Below are 17,446 nucleotides of genomic sequence, written 5' to 3' on the forward strand. Positions count from 1 at the left end.
AACTTTAAGCAGTGTGGTCTCTTTATCTCTGTGAAAACGATGTGTGTGGGTTTGGTGGGTTTTTTGAAAGGAAAATCTATAGATACATGCACCTAAAGAGGGCTAAGAACCTGGTTTTGCTTCCTTACAGTCCTGATTTGTAAAATATTCTCTTCCGTGTTATATGATGTGGGACAGCCTTATGGACTGCTTACTCCACTGCTGTTGAGGTGAGGGATCAGACTTTCCTTTCCAGTAAGGCAGGAGGAAACTGGATAGAAAAGAGAGCTCTGCAAAGAATAAACACAAACTCCAATGTAAGTCAAATATTGGTACCCCATAACATCTGAAATTGCTCCTCAAAAACAGTATTTTGTGCAACTATACAGCATGCTTTTCAAAGTACAGTGCTTACTCCACTGCTGTTGAGGTGAGGGATCAGACTTTGCTTTCCAGTAAGGCAGGAGGAAACTGGATAGAAAAGAGAGATCTGCAAAGACTAAACACAAACTCCAATGTAAGTCAAATATTGGTACCCCATAACATCTGAAATTGCTCCTCAAAAACAGTATTTTGTGCAATTATACAGTATGCTTTTCAGAGAACAAAATAAATTTGTGTATCATCCACGTATCCAGAACTTCCTATTTTAGTAGTGTCTGATCCATTATCAGACTGTCTTTTCATATCTATCTACTCATTTCCTAAACGAAGAAATTGTGAGACTAGCTCATACACCCCACCAGACCTTGCCTGGTATCACGACCTGTAGCAATTTTGTGCCGCAGGATATTTTTTATCAAAAATCACATAAAGTTCTTTAATTGTACCCAGAAATAGATAATCTAGCAATGCATTACATTTTTTTTCTGCAGTGAGTAGCAAGCATCCAACGTCCATCTGTCTCTTCCTGCCCTTTCCTTCCTATTCAGCATCAGTCTGCTTTTCCAATCCGGATTAATGAGAGGATTTTCTTACCCTCATGATGCAGGAACACAAGGCATGGTCAGAGTTTACAATCCAAGTGACTACATATTGGAATATTAAATGGAGGAACTGTGATTGTTGGATTTCTTTCTTCACTAGCAACAGGGTAACATTTATCTTCTAATGTTTTAGAAGATTATTAATTAGCCTTTAAAATATTTAACAGCATCTCACTTATTATCTGTGATCTTCTCTTTGGGGGACAAGGATTAAATTCCTAGAGGAGAAGTATGAAAATAGTGGAAAATACTAATCTGTCACAAACACAGCAGGATAGTATTTTCTGGTATGCCTTTCCCCAATAATTTGTAACCATTGTATAGAAAAGAATTGTATTGATTTATCAAAGAATAGCCATTGCTTTAATTAAAATAATGTGTTGGTTTGATGCACAAGTTAAAGCTGCCCTCAGTCATCCTTAACTGGGGCCTGACAAATTTCTATATTTAATCTGATTTCAGAAAACAATTTAGATCACAAACAAGTTCTGAACACATCCAGTGTGGACTGAGAAGGGGATGAGAGAGAGGGGTTGTCAGCTTTCTGCCTTTAATATATCAATTAAAATAGATTTCAGATAGGCATCTGTCAGTGTTTTTATTAGCTACTTGTGTTTCATCATTCATCCTTGTAGGAGTGTTTACATGTAACATAGTAAATGTACAAATCTAAGTCAAGCTTGTGTCATCTAATCTGGCTAGTTCAGCTGGTGCTGAGACAGAAACTGCAGTTGTTACACCTGTACACAGTAATAGAAGTGCCACAGCACTGTGATGGCAAAGGTGGTATTTCTGTAGCAGCACTTTCTCCTACACTGCCATGGTCTACATGTGGGGACCTGGGGAGTTCTGTCAAACACTCTTCAGTACAAATTCTCCATGTACTGGACCCGTGTTCCTAACGTGTGTCCTCAAGGAGGCAACTTACTGGTAATTGCATCAAGTATCATTTGATGCTGAAAGTTATTGATATGTTTAAAATAATTAGTCTGTTAAAATCTATTACACTTTTAAAATGTAACATTTAACCTCTTCTCATAGGGCATTACAAGTGTAGGATAAGGGATATTATGGAGCTTGTTAAGGACTTGTGTTGCTGTACTTGTAAACAGTGATTTAAGAAGAGAGGATTTGATTTCCAATCTCTGAAAATAAGTGAACTTTTTTCTGTACCACTATGGGTACATATTAAAAAAATAAACTTGCTATCTTTCGGGGAAGATGTAAGCCCTTTAAGAGATTTTAATGTCTTTGCTGTGGGGCTATTTCTGGTTTTCCGTGTTAGTGATTGTTGGGGTTTTTTTTTACAGCAAACCTTGGAGAGTTATTAGAGAGTTACCTAAGAGGAAGTACCTCCAAATTGGGCAACTGATGGTGATGCCCTCCTTCAGATTTAGGAATTCAGGGCTGCAGAGACAACGTGCTAACTTGTGAAGCCTTATTTGTTGCATGGAATAATTACTGTTTTATTCCTTGGAAGATCCGCATACACTCTTGCGCTAAACACGAATCAAGTCAATTGTTCGTTTTCACAAAACATGACAATACCTATTAAATATCAACTGCTGAACTTGCCAAACGCCTGATGGCTGAACTACACGGCAGCTTCTCTCTCCCGTTCGTTCCGCGTACTTGTTCCGCTGACAGGCAGCCACTGGGCGCTTGGGGCCGGGAGGTGCTGCCGGAGCCGCTCGTGGCTGCACAGCTCCATTCTCAGCTTACTGACAGATAACAAAGAATCTCCAGTTTATTCATGTAAAAGGGCTTCTGAAGAGCTGGGGCGAAAAAAAGGGAGCGTGGCCTGCTCCGCTCTCGGTAACGGCCACCCTGCGCGGGACCCGATGCCACGACCTCGCTGCTCAGGGAGGGGTGGGAGTAAGGCCCCACCGATACTGGGCCCAGCCCTGCCAGGGCCCATCCCGGGCCGCTCCCCTCAGCGCCTCGGGTAGGAGGGCTGAGGGCAACGGGAGGATCGTCGGTGTGTCCCCCCCCATCCAACGGAGGGGAAGCAACGCGCCTCAGGGCTAACGGCTCCGTCGCCCCCGTCGCGCGGCGGCGCGGGCAGAGGGGCGGGGCTGCTCTCTCCGGTTTCCCAGGGTGCACCGGGCGCGGTGGCTGTCTGGCCACGTCCCCGGGCCACGTCGCTCGGTGCCCGCTGAGCTTGCGCCATCTTCGCTCCCCGGCTCCGGGCTGCACTGCTGCCTCTGCCGCCGCCATGAACATCTTCCGCCTCACCGGGGACTTGTCCCACCTGGCGGCCATCATCATCTTGCTGCTCAAGATCTGGAAGAGCCGCTCCTGCGCGGGTGCGTGCGGAAGGCCTCTGGGCGGGCGAGGAGAGGGTGGCGGGACCAGCCGGGCAGCTCTGGGCCGCGGTGCCAGAAGGGAGCCTCGCTGGGGGCTGGGCGAGATCACCGCATTCTCGCCGCGACGAGGGGGTGTTGCGATCGTGTCTGCCGCCCTTTAGAGACCGCTCCGTGAGGAGAGCTCGGCTGCGTCAGTAGGGGGGCACGGGGTAGTGCGGCGGGGTCTCGGTTACCCCTCTTGGCCCAAGAGGCGGCCGTGGTGGAGTGAGAGAGGAGGGGAAAGGGGCATTCTGAAGCATCCTCTGAAGAGCCCCAAGGCGGGAGGGCAGAGCTCCCCCCGGGCAGATGAAAAGGGACGATCGCACACTGTAGAGAAGCTCTTGTCCTGACCGACCGACCTCTTAACTCGGACTCCCCCAAAGCCAGTGTGTGGGGAATCGGGCGGGCAGCCGAGAGGAGGAAAGGGGAGCCGCATCCCTCTTTCCGAGATTGAGGGTGTACTCATGGGAGCTGCGAGTCCATTAAAGGTTGCCATTATTTGTACTTTAATCCCCGAGCACTGCCACCTCGGCTGTCCCCGGGAGGGTCGCCCCTTCCTTATGTAACTGCCCGGTGGCGAGGGAATGAATGGGGAGGCAGGTTTGGAGGAGGGGAGGAGGGAGGAATGCGTCCCCCGCGGGGCGGGCAGCCTCCCTCCCTTCCCCGCGCCCGGCCGCTATCGGGAGAGGAGATGGAGCTTGTTTTCTCGCCTTCCTTGACAGCGCACAGCCTTCCGTCTGCCTGTTTGCATGGCAGCTTTAAGCGCCGGTTTGGTGCAGCGCTGGGAGTATTGACTTGCAGTTTGCAGATCCTGAAGTTTCCCTCGCTCGCTCCCTCCCTCTCCCTCCACGCACTGGTTTGCGTTTGCCCAACTAACGGGCCCTCTTCTCGCCTTTTGTGTTCTGCTCTTGCTGCGGTAAGAATTAAACTGTGGTTCATGCCGTTTTTAAGGTTTCAGTGCTGTTTTCCTCTTGACATGACCAGCTGCAGTAGGAAGCTGTAGCACAGAGATTCCAAGCACAGGGGTGAATAGGCTTTCAGTCGAGATCCTGGCCTGGTCTGACGTGGCAGCGGGAGAGGTGTGGCGGGGAGGGAGCTGGGTCCCGGCCGCCCTCCGGGCTGGGCGCCGGGAGAAGCCCCACTCCTGTGGCTCCTCTGCCAGCTCGGGTGGGAAACGCTGCTGCTTCCTCCCATGTTCTGTACGTGCTTGCTCGAATTCCGTGTGATGTGGTTTGCCTTTTCTCTCCTAGTATACGGTGTGGTGGTTGGAGGGAATTGCAAGCAGTTCTTGTAACTGCAGCATGGCTGGTTTCTTTCATAAAACTAGGAAGCTGTATTTCAAAACCGCTCTGTCAGTGCTCTGTGTGTTACCTGGATCCAGGGCACCTACCCTGGAAATACCATTTTTTCTGTGGACTGGGGTTTGACTGTGAGTTTGGCTTTGCCCTCTCTCTAGCGAGCTTCTTCATTTTAGTAGAAATCTGCTTCGTTAGCTGAAATCAGCTTGCCATGTGTTGACATGAAGTATCATTCAAATACCGTGTTAATGCTATTGTATCTGTAAATTCTTCAGTTAAGAGTGTGAGGAATTAGTTTAAACTGTGATCTGAAAGAAATGAGAATGAGGAAACAAAAGAGATTTGCACTACAGGTAAGAGGAAGCACAGGTTTTGCATATTTCACATCTTGTCGCTTTTTGCTAGTCACTTGATAGCACAAAAGAAAAAATACAGTAAATTAGTAGCTTTGGGTTTAAGCACACATAAAATAAAAACTGTTCTTCACAAAAGAGTTCAAGCAAATGACTCCATGGTCTGAATGCAGTGGTAGCACAGAACTATTGTTTCTGAGGCCGTGAAGCATAAGAACTCCTTCCTCATGAACCTTCCTGGCTCAAGGTCCAGTGCATCAAGAATTCTGTCTGGATCTGGGAGGAGAGAGCCCGGTCTTCTCCAGCTATTCTGTAGAGTTCTGTCTTCTGTCTTACTTAAGAAGTTCAATCAGGATTACCAACAAAACAGAGTTAATGATCTAAAAACTAAGTATCTCTTGCTGCCTGAAGAGAAAATGAGGAATTCTAGTGCAAGGCTAAAATTCAAGTAGGATTTTAGCCCAGAAATTCTCAAGTGACTTTTGGACATGAGGTTATTTGCACAGTAAATGTAATCTAGTCCCATCTTTTTGCTTAAAAAATGATCTGATGTTGTTTTCCTCAAGTGAGTTGTGATTGAGGATCCCTGTTATTAGGGATTTATTCATAAGTATATCAGTATAGGGATTTATTAATAAGAAATTATATCATACCAATAATTATCTTTGGTGCTGCATTCTCCAACACAGAAAGGTAAATGGGCCAATATTATCTAAGGCACTCAGCTCTTCACCAAATTGGCCAGTGTCCTTGAGCACAAATACACATTCATGGACCCTTTCAGTAGAAAATGTCTATGTCTTTAATTTGCCAGAGAAAAAAAATGAAAACAGGAATGTGTTTATCTGGGATTGTTCTTCAGTGGCTTCCACTTCTGCCTGAGTCCTTAGGAGTGAATACAGATCCATTTTACTTCTGTGAGATTAGTGTCTGAGACCTAACAAATTTCTCTAGAATGAGAACAGCACCTCAGAAGAACATGAAATTTTATTTTTGGGGCTCGATCCTTGTCCTTGTAGTGGTTTGTTGTCATTGGCTGTGGTTTCTACTAATAAAAACTTCATAAATACATAGTAGCATAAATTGTTTGTAATGCCGTACACAATAATAACAACCCCATAAGAGTTACCAGTTGAGCAGCTGCTAAATGCCTGCCGTTGTTTGGCCTTCTGTGATTCCTTTACATTGCACGTTAGAGCAGTTAATATGTTAAATAAACACATCTACCTCATGCTTATTGGTGACTAAAGAAATGCGGGTAAGCCAGCCAGCTGCTGCTCTAACTGCACTTCTGAAGCAGTAGAAGCTTGGAAAATAAATAAAGGCTTCTGATTGCTAAGCTGTAGGCTGTGATCCATGAAGAGCTGGCAAACCACATGGTGCCGACTCTTCTCTTCTGGTTGCATCTGTGTGTGTCTGAGGCCTTTGTTCCAAGAGGAGCTCAGAGGCCTATAAAAGCAGTTGAAACTAGAGGGAGACAGCTTGTGTACCTCTGCTGCAACCTGCTGTTTTCTGAAGACACATCAGTCCCTGCTTTTTTTTCCCTAGGAAGTCATTCCTGTAACTGAGGAAAATAGGTGGGGCTAGGATAATCTGCATTATGAAGCACTCTGTTTTCAGTGTCTGGCAGACTTCCCTCCCCCCCCCCCCCCCCCAAATTTGGTCAATATGTTAAAAAGAGAATAAGGGTAAAGCAATCAAGGCATGATTTCAGAGCTGGCAGGGAAGCAATTTTTTGCATGACTAGTTTGAGTTTCCAGATTTAGAGTTTGGAAAAATGTTTGTCACTCCAAATAACAGCTCAAAAATAATTACTAGGAACTGTGGAGAATGTAGCAGGTAACTCCATTATTGACTTTGTGTCATAATTAGGAAATTCATGAGACCTGAGGAATCTTGTGCTTTCCAACATTGTTATGTTCAGACTGTATTTTCTAATCCATTCCAAGTCAAATTAGATTGTTCTCACTGTGAGTTACTGACTGAAAATTGATTTGCTTTTCTTAATGTCATTTCTCAAGGGATAAAGGTGACCTGCATTTGCAGGGCTGTCAAATTATATGCTTTATACGCTTAAAAAAAAGCAGCATGGATAGTAAATATGCTAGGGAATGTAGTTTATCTCTTACAGTTTTGTTCATGCATCTGCTATGGACCAGATCGTATGCTGTGTTGAAGACTTTAAGCCATACTTTGCCAGAGACTGTGCCAATTTGTCTGTATTTCCTCAAAAAATGCTGCTTTAGGTAGCCTTGGAATTTCTTCTCTTGCTCTTTGAAGGAAAATTTTGCTTTTCTCAGTTGGCAAATTTGTGTTTAGAGCAGAGCTGATTTTATTTATTTATTTTTAATTGGAAGTACAGAATTTGTAATGTTAGTACTTTAATAGCAGAACCAAAGAAATTGTGGGTCTTTGGTTGACGTGGACTTCATACTGTACAAAACTACTTTTTTTTTAAATGCTTCCAAAAATTTATGAAGCTTCCCTGATGAAGATGGACTGGTTTTGCTTTGGAAAGCTTCTGTTCGTAGATGTTATGGTTATGACATGCAGTTCATAGTGAGTAGTGTACATGTTTCACAGTCAGGCTGACTGCTGCTGCCTATTGCTCTTTACCTAACTCTCAATAGCACAAGTAAGTTAGATGAGAAAGTACTGCAATTTCAGCTCTGCTGACCTCCTTGGCTCTGAAAATCAGCTGAGCTTTTTGAATTAAAGTTTCATGCTCTTGCTTTTAACCAAGCTAGAGTGCAGAAGTTGAAGGAGTTTTTCCGTGAATGGAAATGGAACAAAAATGAGATATTTGACTCTTGAAATTTGAACCCAGAGCCTGGGAAAAAGGAATAAAAAATGTGTTTGTGCAGATCAAGAACTAAATAATGTTTGTGGGAGTAAAAAGGAAAGGGAGAAGGATGAGAATGAGAGCAGTGTCACTATACTGCAGTTACTAACTGTAAGACGAGTACTGTGGCAGGAGTATTGATGTCTTTCCTAAAGTATTGGAATGTGTTCCATTCACACAGCAGTGTTTACCTGGTTTCTGCCCCTGGTTTTGGTGTGGTATGGATCTTGCTTTCTCCTAGTTTTCCTGTTTCTCTGTAGATCTTTGGTTTAAACTTTGCCGAACCTAGCCTACTCAATGTATTAGTTTAAACATGTCTTTAGGTATGTTTAAAGAACATTTGACTATTCTGAAAATCAAAAATTCAGTATAAATACTGAAAGTTGTAATAAAAATTACAGCTTTTGGGTTGTGGAGGGAAGGTGTAGCTGGCAATGGCTTAGAGGAATTTATCGAGTGTATTACTTGTATTAATGTGACGATGCTCTCAGATCCAAATTTATAGCCATTATCAATAATTAGTGTCTCAGGGCTTTTTCGCTGTTCATAGTTACTTCCTAAAACATAGTATCATGATAAATAATTTAGTGTAGCTATATGCTGTGGTGTGATGCTGGACTGTAATCTGTGCAGGTAGATTTCTTTGTCCTGTAGGTTCTGACCTTAGGACAGTGTTTCTTGCTGAGAGCTTTTATTGACCTGAGAGAGGTGTAATATCAGCGAGCACACCAGGGATGCAGCCGAGAGAGCTGCTGCTGCTGTGTTTGCAACATAGTTCTTCTCCAAGAAATGTCAAATAATGTTGTTTGTTTTTTTCCCTCATCTTTGGGAAGTGTTTTGCTTTTCTTTGGCAGGATGTGGGGTGTTGTTGGTAGCATAGGGTTTTTTTATTACCTACAGCTTTTGGTTTATAGTTTTACAGTCTGTATAACTGTAGGGTTTGAGGCATTTGCTGTTTCCTATACTGCAGGTGGGTTGTTCTGCTGGTGGTACTTTAGGCTCACCTTGTAGATACTTCACTCATGAAAGCTCCAAACAAAACCCTCTTTAATTGTTTCAGCCACTCCTGTACTTTAACTGCCCCAGATGAAGGGACTTTATACACACTCAGTGTGTTTCTTAAGCCAGAGTGACAAGGCAGCTGGTAGCCATAGCAGATAACCTTCCTTCTAATTGCTTTATGGCACTGTTGATAAAAGCCTTTCTCAGCAATATCTGTGTAAAGGGACAAGGATTTTCAGCCTTCCATCTTAACCCTGTCATAGGTATTTTTTTTCCCCCCTCTTGTTTTTTAAACCGTATTTCCATGCTTAGCTGAACAGATTCAAATATTTTCACCCTGGATGACTGAAAACAAAAATAATTGGGATAACAAGAGAGAGGCACAGGCTACGTTGTTTTGTCCCCCTACTGTGACACACTACCACATCAGTATTACCGAGCAGTGCTTCACCTCAGTTTTCAGAAGCTTTTAGTGACTAGTTGTGCAAAGCTTTTATGCTTCTAACTGTTGTAGTGGCTGAAGTTAAAGACAAATGTTTTGATGTTGGGACTTCAGCCTAAAATCAGAAGTAGGGCTAGCTATCTGCCATTTTAGCTCACTGCTCTCGTTTTGAATTTTATTACAAATCATAGTAGCTTCTGGTTTTGTCTGTTGGATACTTTTTCTTTCCCCCACTGTGTTGTCAGTTAAGTTTCTGAATTGAATTGCCTTGGGTTTTGAAATCAATTTATTCCTCTAAAATCACGTTTTTGGTGCTGCATACTTTGCGATTATCACTGGATCTGTAGTATCTATTGCCCTTGTATCTTTCCAGCTATTCAGCACCTAAAGAATGTACTTAGGCATGTGACAGCACTCTCAGAATTGAAAGCTAATGCAGCCTTGCTGCAGAGTGCCCAGTGATAACGCAGAACATATAGTGTAATCTGCAGAAATACCACCTGCAAGCTATGTTCTATGAGTAACTTCTAAATGTTGTGTAGTGCTAACGCTTGCAATGCAAGGGTACTTCACTGCTACTGAGATATGTGAACTCAGAGTTCTCTTTGTACAGCTTGGAAGCGTGGATTTTGTCCTAATTTTGTAATCAGCTTGCTTAGAAATTAAGGATATGGCCTTTCTCATCCTTGGCATCAAGTGTTTCCAAGCACATCATCACTTTTTGAATAATTAATTATTTCCTTTATCACTTTAGGTATTTCTGGGAAAAGCCAGCTTCTGTTTGCAGTGGTCTTCACTACCCGTTATCTGGACCTCTTCACTTCATTCATTTCATTGTATAACACATCTATGAAGGTAGAGTATGCTGCTGAGTTAGAAGAGCTAGTAATGTTGCATGCAGAGTGGGTAATCTAATTAATAAAAGCCTCTTTAAATGACACACTGCACAGTTATTACAGAATAAATTCTAGACAAATTTTGGATAAAGGGTGTGGAAAATGGACCCCAAACCTTACTTTTTTTCTACACTTTACATGCAGGGTTGAAAAACTGTTTGCATGGGGACACTGACATTTTGGTTACTGAAAATAAAAAGTTTTGGGGAAAATGGTTGAAATACATTTTATTTCTCAACTGAGACATTGGAGCTTAAGTAAATCTCTTTCTATCCACTACAAGGTAAATTAGTATTCAGAATGCATTGCCAGAATGGCAGCTAGTGTCTGGTCAGAGGCTGATTGAAAGTGGACAGGAGAACACTTTCAGGAACGTAGCTTCTAGCAGATTATACCCCATTCACTGCCCACCCAATGTCAGCAAGCCCAAATTTGGTTTCTTTATTTCTTAATCCTGCAGTTTCTGGTGCTGAGTACAGGAAAAATAAAGAAGTAGACTGGAAAAATGCAGTATGTTTGTGGCACCAGTACAAATGAATGCACTTGTGGCACTAGAGCAGAGACCTTTTTAATCCAGTTCCTTTTTTCCTGGATTTTCTTGATACTCTTCGATTTTATTTTGAAGGGTAGTAGTATATCTTTGCCAAGAGGAAAGGCTAGGTAATCAATACTGCAAAACTTACTGAAGAATAATACTGTAAAAAAAAAAACCCACCCTACAAATTTTAAACCCACTCATGCTGTTGTCTTTTACCAAGTCAAATGTGCATCTTTAAGCTTAAATATTAACAGTCTAGATGAGCTGTGGATTAAGTAGAATATTCTTGAATCACAAGCTTCTTTAGCTCTTGAGTTCTGAGAATATTGACATTCTTGGTTGGATGCACTGAAAGAGCAGCTAGAGATTATTGCAATTTATTCACTGGTTGTGGTTCAAGGTCTGCTCTGCAGCCCTCCTACCCAAAGAAGGAATGAATACGGGAAATGACATTGGTAATCCCCAATTTCATACCAAACTGTCCAGTGTTGAAGGAGTGGTCCTCTGTTCAAATCCAGTATTTACTTGCAAAACGGAAGTCTGTATTACAGTTTAAACATTACTGCATAGAGACTGTTTGATTTGGTTGGCTTATCAGTCCTATATAATAATACAAATGATCTTACCCAGAGCCTAGCTACATAAACTTCCTAATTTGAGAAAAATGCTGTAATTGGTTAATTTCTTTAGAGTTAATATTTTCTTCTGTATTTTTAAAGAAATATTAAATTACAGTTGCCAACTTACTGTATTTGTCTGGTGGTGATCATCAGTTATTTAGGAAAATGAGTTTCTCCTGTGTTCCAGGAATATATAGAGAAGAGCACACACAGGCACTGTCTGCCTTTCTTAAAGACCTGCAGACATTAATTTTTGTGATTTGTGGCATTATGTATCTTAGTTTCTTTTTCATGGTGCCTGTATCTGAGTATTGGATGCATTTCTGCTGGTGCACTCTAGTAATTTTTCTACCATTGTTTTATTTTGGTATCTTTCAAAAGTTAAAACTTCTTGACTGTCCAGAAGCACGCTGTAATTGTTTACTAAGGAGCTGGGGTTCAGTCACACTTTCTTAGTGTCTTCTATGACCATACCAGTTGTGATTAGTTTAGACTTGTAGTAGGATTTCCCTGTATTGGGTATACCATCCTATGGTGCTTTATCCTCAGTCAGCCAAAGTGCTAGTGTAGTAAAGAGTCTTTGGTTTCTGAGCTCCTGAATATACTATTTGCAGCATTTTTTTATCTGTGAGCAGCATTTCTAATTTTTAGCAAACAGTGGGGTTTTAGTCTGTTACTTTTCAGTCATAAAGAAACTACGATTAGTGCTGTAGGTGATCTGCAGTATTTATGGTGAAACTGAGGCAGAAGCTGAACTATTTGTCTAGTCTCTACTGTACTGTGTTGTCTCCAGGACAATGTGAGCTCTGTCCTGATGATGGCAGACTGACCTTTACAAAGTCACGTATTCTCTCTGATTCTGTTTTCTCATCTGCAAAATAAGGCTGTTTGCCTATGCTAATTGCTAGGGCACGGTAGACTCCGTACCTGTTCTCCATGGAAGTGATCATGTTAGACAAGCTGAAATTGAAACCGAATTCTGGCTGAGTGCTTCTAGCAGTCTGTTAGTTCTGCAGTTTTTTGTGGTTGGTGGGGAACGTTGGCCAGTTGCCACTTCTCAGATTTTAGAGGTGTTTAAAGGTCGAAATCACATCAGCTAATTTGTGGTATGTTAAATGACTGAGTCAGGATGGGACTTACTGAACAGGGTTTTAATTGCCACATGAGCCACACCACTCCCAGGCTTTTTGAATTTGAGCAGACTCCTTCCATCATTATTGCATGTATGCACTTGCACATTTTTCAGGGTAAATGATTTAGGCCAGTGCTTCCCCTGCAGTAGAAGAAGGGCTTAGTCCTTCTCCAGTCAGTTTGTCAGTTCTGTCTGCTTAGGAAAGCATCTTTAAAGAAACTTTAGACAGTCACTTCAACCTGAGGCAAGGTGATGCTTTTAAAGCAACAAAACCAGTAGAGCCCAGAGTCACTGGTTTTGAACTATTACTCTGCTGAGAAGTTAAATACCACCATGTAGCCTGGAATTGCACAAGCATGTAAACAAACAGTGCAAACAACTGAAAAAGACAGTGCTTATTCCTCTTAGTGCATGGGAGTGTTTATTTGGTGAGTTTGAGCTAATCCTGTAACCTCTGTGCTTTGTTTTGTGTTTTCATTCCTTGCTCTTTAGCTTATCTACATTGCTTGCTCATATGCCACTGTGTACCTGATCTACATGAAATTTAAGGCCACCTATGATGGAAACCATGACACATTCAGAGTGGAATTTCTGATAGTTCCTGTTGGTGGACTCTCATTTCTTGTCAATCATGACTTCTCTCCTCTGGAGGTGAGTTGATTGTGGGCAGGAAGCTATATAGTTCTTTCTCTTAAATATTTAGAACATGAATATAAGCATTTAAGGCTGATTGAAGAATGCTTAAGGTGTCAGTGTTTAGGTTCAAGCTAATCCTGTTTCCTTTTTGCATCCTTACAGGGTAGATTTCTATAAAAAATTTCTATAAAAAAGGCACTTAAGGAGACTAGCATTATTATCAACATTGATTATTTTATCAAGCAGAAGACTGTCTTTTTCCCAGTATACCCTGATGGTTTTATTAATTAAAAAACGTCCTTCCTTTTGTGTTTGTTAAAATGTCCCAGAATGCAATTTGTGAATAGCCAGTGCCACCTGGTGAAAACAAAAGGGAATGAAAATACTTCTTAAGCTTATAGAATTGCAGAGGACCTGTAGTGTTAGAAAAATTGCATTGTATTTGAAATGCAGCTTTGTGTTTTCCTATCAGAAAAAAAAAATATTAAAAATTTAATTATAGCGAGTTCAAACAGGTAATTTCCCCACTTAATAGAGAATAGATGCTTATCTGAAGTGTACTGAACTGTAGTTTTATATTTGAGTTTTAAAGCTTTTAATTAGTGAAAGAATTTTAATTGCAACACTTTGAGGCATTATTTTAAATTTTGCTCTGCATTATCTCATGCTTTAAGCCAATAGATTTAAAAAGTTAGAGTAACATGAAAAGAAAGGACTTCATCTTATCTGCACCTTTTCACAGCACCAGCTCTGCAAGGTGTATTTCATGCTGAAAGGTGTATCCATCCTGAACTGATGGATGCACATAAGATTACTCAGGAGTAAACCTGCCAGCTCAGCAGATAGCTGGTTTAGAGAACCTGTTCTCTGCCAAGAGTTCCCTCCTACCATCTTGTGGTTGCTTATGAAGCTTACACTGAAGTTTTTCATGTTGGATGAGACCTCGAGCAGACGAGCTAGTTGTGAGGCATCCCTGCCCGTGGTGGGGAAGTTGGAGGAGATGATCACTAAGGTCCCTTCCAACCTAAGCCATTTTGTGATTGTAATGTTTTAGAGAGTGAAAAGTCAAGGCAAACGCCTTATGTGTTTCTGTTACCAATAAGATAGCTGACTATACCAGTGGGTGATTTTGTCTGGTTTTTTCGTTTCAGATACTGTGGACCTTCTCCATCTATCTTGAATCGGTTGCTATTCTCCCTCAACTTTTTATGATCAGCAAAACTGGGGAAGCAGAGACCATCACTACTCACTATCTTTTCTTCTTGGGTCTGTACCGTGCCTTGTACTTAGTCAACTGGATTTGGCGCTACTATTTTGAGGGATTTTTTGACCTCATAGCTGTTGTTGCTGGTGTGGTCCAGACTGTTCTTTACTGTGACTTCTTCTATTTGTATGTTACAAAAGGTAAGTAATGTTGTAACTTCAAGCTTCAGGTTGGGGAATGTATCAGCTAACACCTTGCCAGGGATCTGTTACATTGATGTTACCAGGTGGTTAATTCTGTGTGCAAATTATCACTGGAATCTGGTTGATAAATACATCAAGTAAGCTTCGTGCTTAGTGCAGGGCATTTCTGAGGTCTGGTTTGTCTGGTTAACTTAATCGGCATTTAAAATAAGTATGGTAAATACATGTTGCTGTTGACTTCCATTGATGAGCGTGGTCTTAGTGCTTCTCCTGACAACATACACAGTTTTGTGTGGATTCCACGTTTGCAGACACCTTTCTCAGTGTTTTAAATAGCTTAAAAATCCAAAGGACTTTGGGTGTTTATGCAGTTCACTGCTGATGACTGCATTAGCAGTTCTGCCCTTCCTCACGTTGCAGCTTCTATCATGTAACTACAAGAGCCATCCATGGTCATAGGCTGAAATGCTCTTTGAGGATGAAAAGTGAGAATTCAGGGTGCCACGAGAGGATTGGAATCATTGCCAACTCATCTGTTTTACCAGGATGTGTGGAAGAGAGGGAGGGAGGCAGGTGTGAAAGGGCTGTCTGCAGGGTACCCATTTTGTAGCAAAATGACTGCATGACAGGTTTTTGGTCCCTTTGAAGTATTAAGTCTCTGCTTTTCCTAGCTCAAATCTTTGTTTTGCTAACTGTTTTCTTTCCTACTTTTCCTTACAGTACTCAAGGGAAAGAAGCTCAGTTTGCCAGCGTAAGTGCCAAAAAAAACATCACCAGCATCTGTCCTTTTGGATGCTTGGACAGAACAATCCTTATCACAAGCAAAGGCGAAGATGCTTGAGACAGAAAGTCAGAAACACAGCTCTTTATAGCGCAGGTAGTCATCAGCGGCTCTGTAAGAACGGAGGAAAAACAACCAGCAGATTTCTGTTTGATGCATCTTGCCTTTATCTTTTTTATTACGATGTATAAAGGTTTTTTACATGAAGAAACTTATACTGTATTAATAAATTCAGTGTATGGTTTCAATTGGAATAGTTCCAAAAGTGAGATTTTTGTGAGATTGTTTATGACCAGGAACAAGTGCAAACTTTTTTTTTTGTTTGGGTTTGTTGTTTTTTTTTTTTTTAGTTTTCAAGAATTTCTTTGAAATGACTGATTTTTTTTGTTTTCTTTTTTTTTCCCAAGTGCACAAGTATGTGCATCCTTGATGGATGGTAGTCATCTGTTCTTTCCCTTCTGATTCAATTTTCATTCCACTATATTTATTTTTTTTCCAAAAGGTGAATATACGTCAACTCTAAATCTGAAACCACCGATGTTTGATGTGTTGTGCTGGTGCCCAGTCTTTGTGCCATCTGCTGACATGGAGTTCTTTATTTACAATATGTATGTTGGTGCCAGAAGGGGAACAGTTGCATTCTGTAGTTGTTCCCCTTCTCAAACAGGCTGACAGCAAGCACAGTAAGGAAATCTCTTGAGGCTGTAAGGATGGGTCCTTTCCTGTTTTGGCTTGATGTTTGGGAAGGTTATCCCAATAACAAAAGCACTTTGGGGGTGCAGGTTGTGAAGGGGCAGGAGACATGGTTGTGGTGCTTCATGGTGAATATTTGTGGCTGTGTTCTTTCTTCGGGAAAAGAAGGTTAAATATCTTGGATGTACAGCCCTGCTACCCATTGCAGAAATGGGAGACTTGCAAGTTGTTGATTACAGTAATCTGTAGGTGATCGTTTTAAACAATATTTACTTTTCCTTTTTAATGAATGCTTTATAAGCAACTTCCATGTTCAGCTTCAAGTGGTTTTTGATGTCACTTTTGGACAATTAATTTTTTTTTATAAACTTCTCAATCAACAGCACCAGTTACCATTCTTTATCCTTTAAATGATTCCCTTTTTTTACTGAGCTGTTGCATGATTTATCCTGTGTTACCATCCTCAATAAACACTTTATGAAATGGTGAAAATGTTGGGGTTTTCTTTTTTTCCATTCATGAATTAAGGCTTTCTGGTAGCCTGAGACCAACTGCAAAGTTGTAGTAAGGGTGAATTGCTTAGTGTCATTGTTTGCTTTATTGAAATACGAAGTTTTTAAGGCTGTAAGGGGCATGATCACTGAATGAAGCAACGGTAACTTAGTTCTGCTTGTTTTATAAGAGCTCAGTCTCCAGCCTAGTGCTGGTGTGGGTTTGGTGCTTTGTTTGTGGTTTTAACTCTTGGGGATAGGGGTAGGTTGTGTGCTTTCCTGTTGTCAGCTTTTTCTTCAGTACAGCTGCAAACTGTCCCTAGAGGCTGTGCTGTCGTGCTGTGTAGGAGCACAGGGGCCTGTGGGAGAAGGCAGCAGGGCTGCGGTGACGAAAGCCAGCGGCAGCGGCTCGGTGCAGCAGCCGTAGCGCCGCCCAGATCTAGCCTGCTAACTGCTGCTGCACCTACTGAGCGGCTTTGCTGGTTTCTGGTGCCTGCTGGTGACCTATGGTGGCTGAGAGGGTTGGCATCCCTCAGCATCCCAAGAGCAGGCCGGATGGGGCGCTGGGGCACGCAGACGCTTCGAACTGGGTTTGTTCTTTACCCCTGAGCCACCTTCTGCTCACCGCTCTGCTCTTCCAGTACGACAGGGTCAGGGGCGGTGTGACATCCGCTCTGCGCATGCGCCTCGGGCGGGAGGGGCTTCCCGTGCCCGGGTGATTGGCCCCGTTCCGCCGTCTGCGGGCGGGCGGCAGGGCGGGGCGAGGCCACTCGGCGCGGGTGCGGCTCAGCCTAACGGAGTCGCGGAGGAGGAAATGTCCGCGAGGCACCATGGGCGCCGCGCTCTACGTCATGACGTGGCGGCGCCGTGACGCGGCATGGCGCGTGCCCGCGGGCGGGCGCTGTGGCCTGCGGTAGGGGAACAACGGCGCTGAGAGGGGCCGAGGGACTGGCGCAGGTGCTCGGGCGCCCGTGACGGAGCGGCCGCAGCGGCGCGGCCCGAAAG

General features: G+C 42.7%; 1 protein-coding gene across 1 annotated transcript; it reads left to right on the top strand.

Moving 5' to 3' along the window:
- Positions 1 to 3,154: 3,154 nt before the first annotated feature.
- Positions 3,155 to 15,284, top strand: KDELR2 (KDEL endoplasmic reticulum protein retention receptor 2). Its single transcript, XM_054391034.1, has 5 exons — positions 3,155 to 3,271; positions 10,002 to 10,102; positions 12,926 to 13,084; positions 14,221 to 14,473; positions 15,197 to 15,284. Exons 1-5 carry the CDS (start codon positions 3,181 to 3,183, stop codon positions 15,229 to 15,231), a joined length of 639 nt encoding a protein of 212 aa, XP_054247009.1. The 5' UTR covers positions 3,155 to 3,180; the 3' UTR covers positions 15,232 to 15,284.
- Positions 15,285 to 17,446: the final 2,162 nt, after the last annotated feature.

Source organism: Indicator indicator, chromosome 22, assembly GCF_027791375.1.
Source record: "Indicator indicator isolate 239-I01 chromosome 22, UM_Iind_1.1, whole genome shotgun sequence".
Classification (NCBI taxonomy): Eukaryota; Metazoa; Chordata; class Aves; order Piciformes; family Indicatoridae; genus Indicator; species Indicator indicator.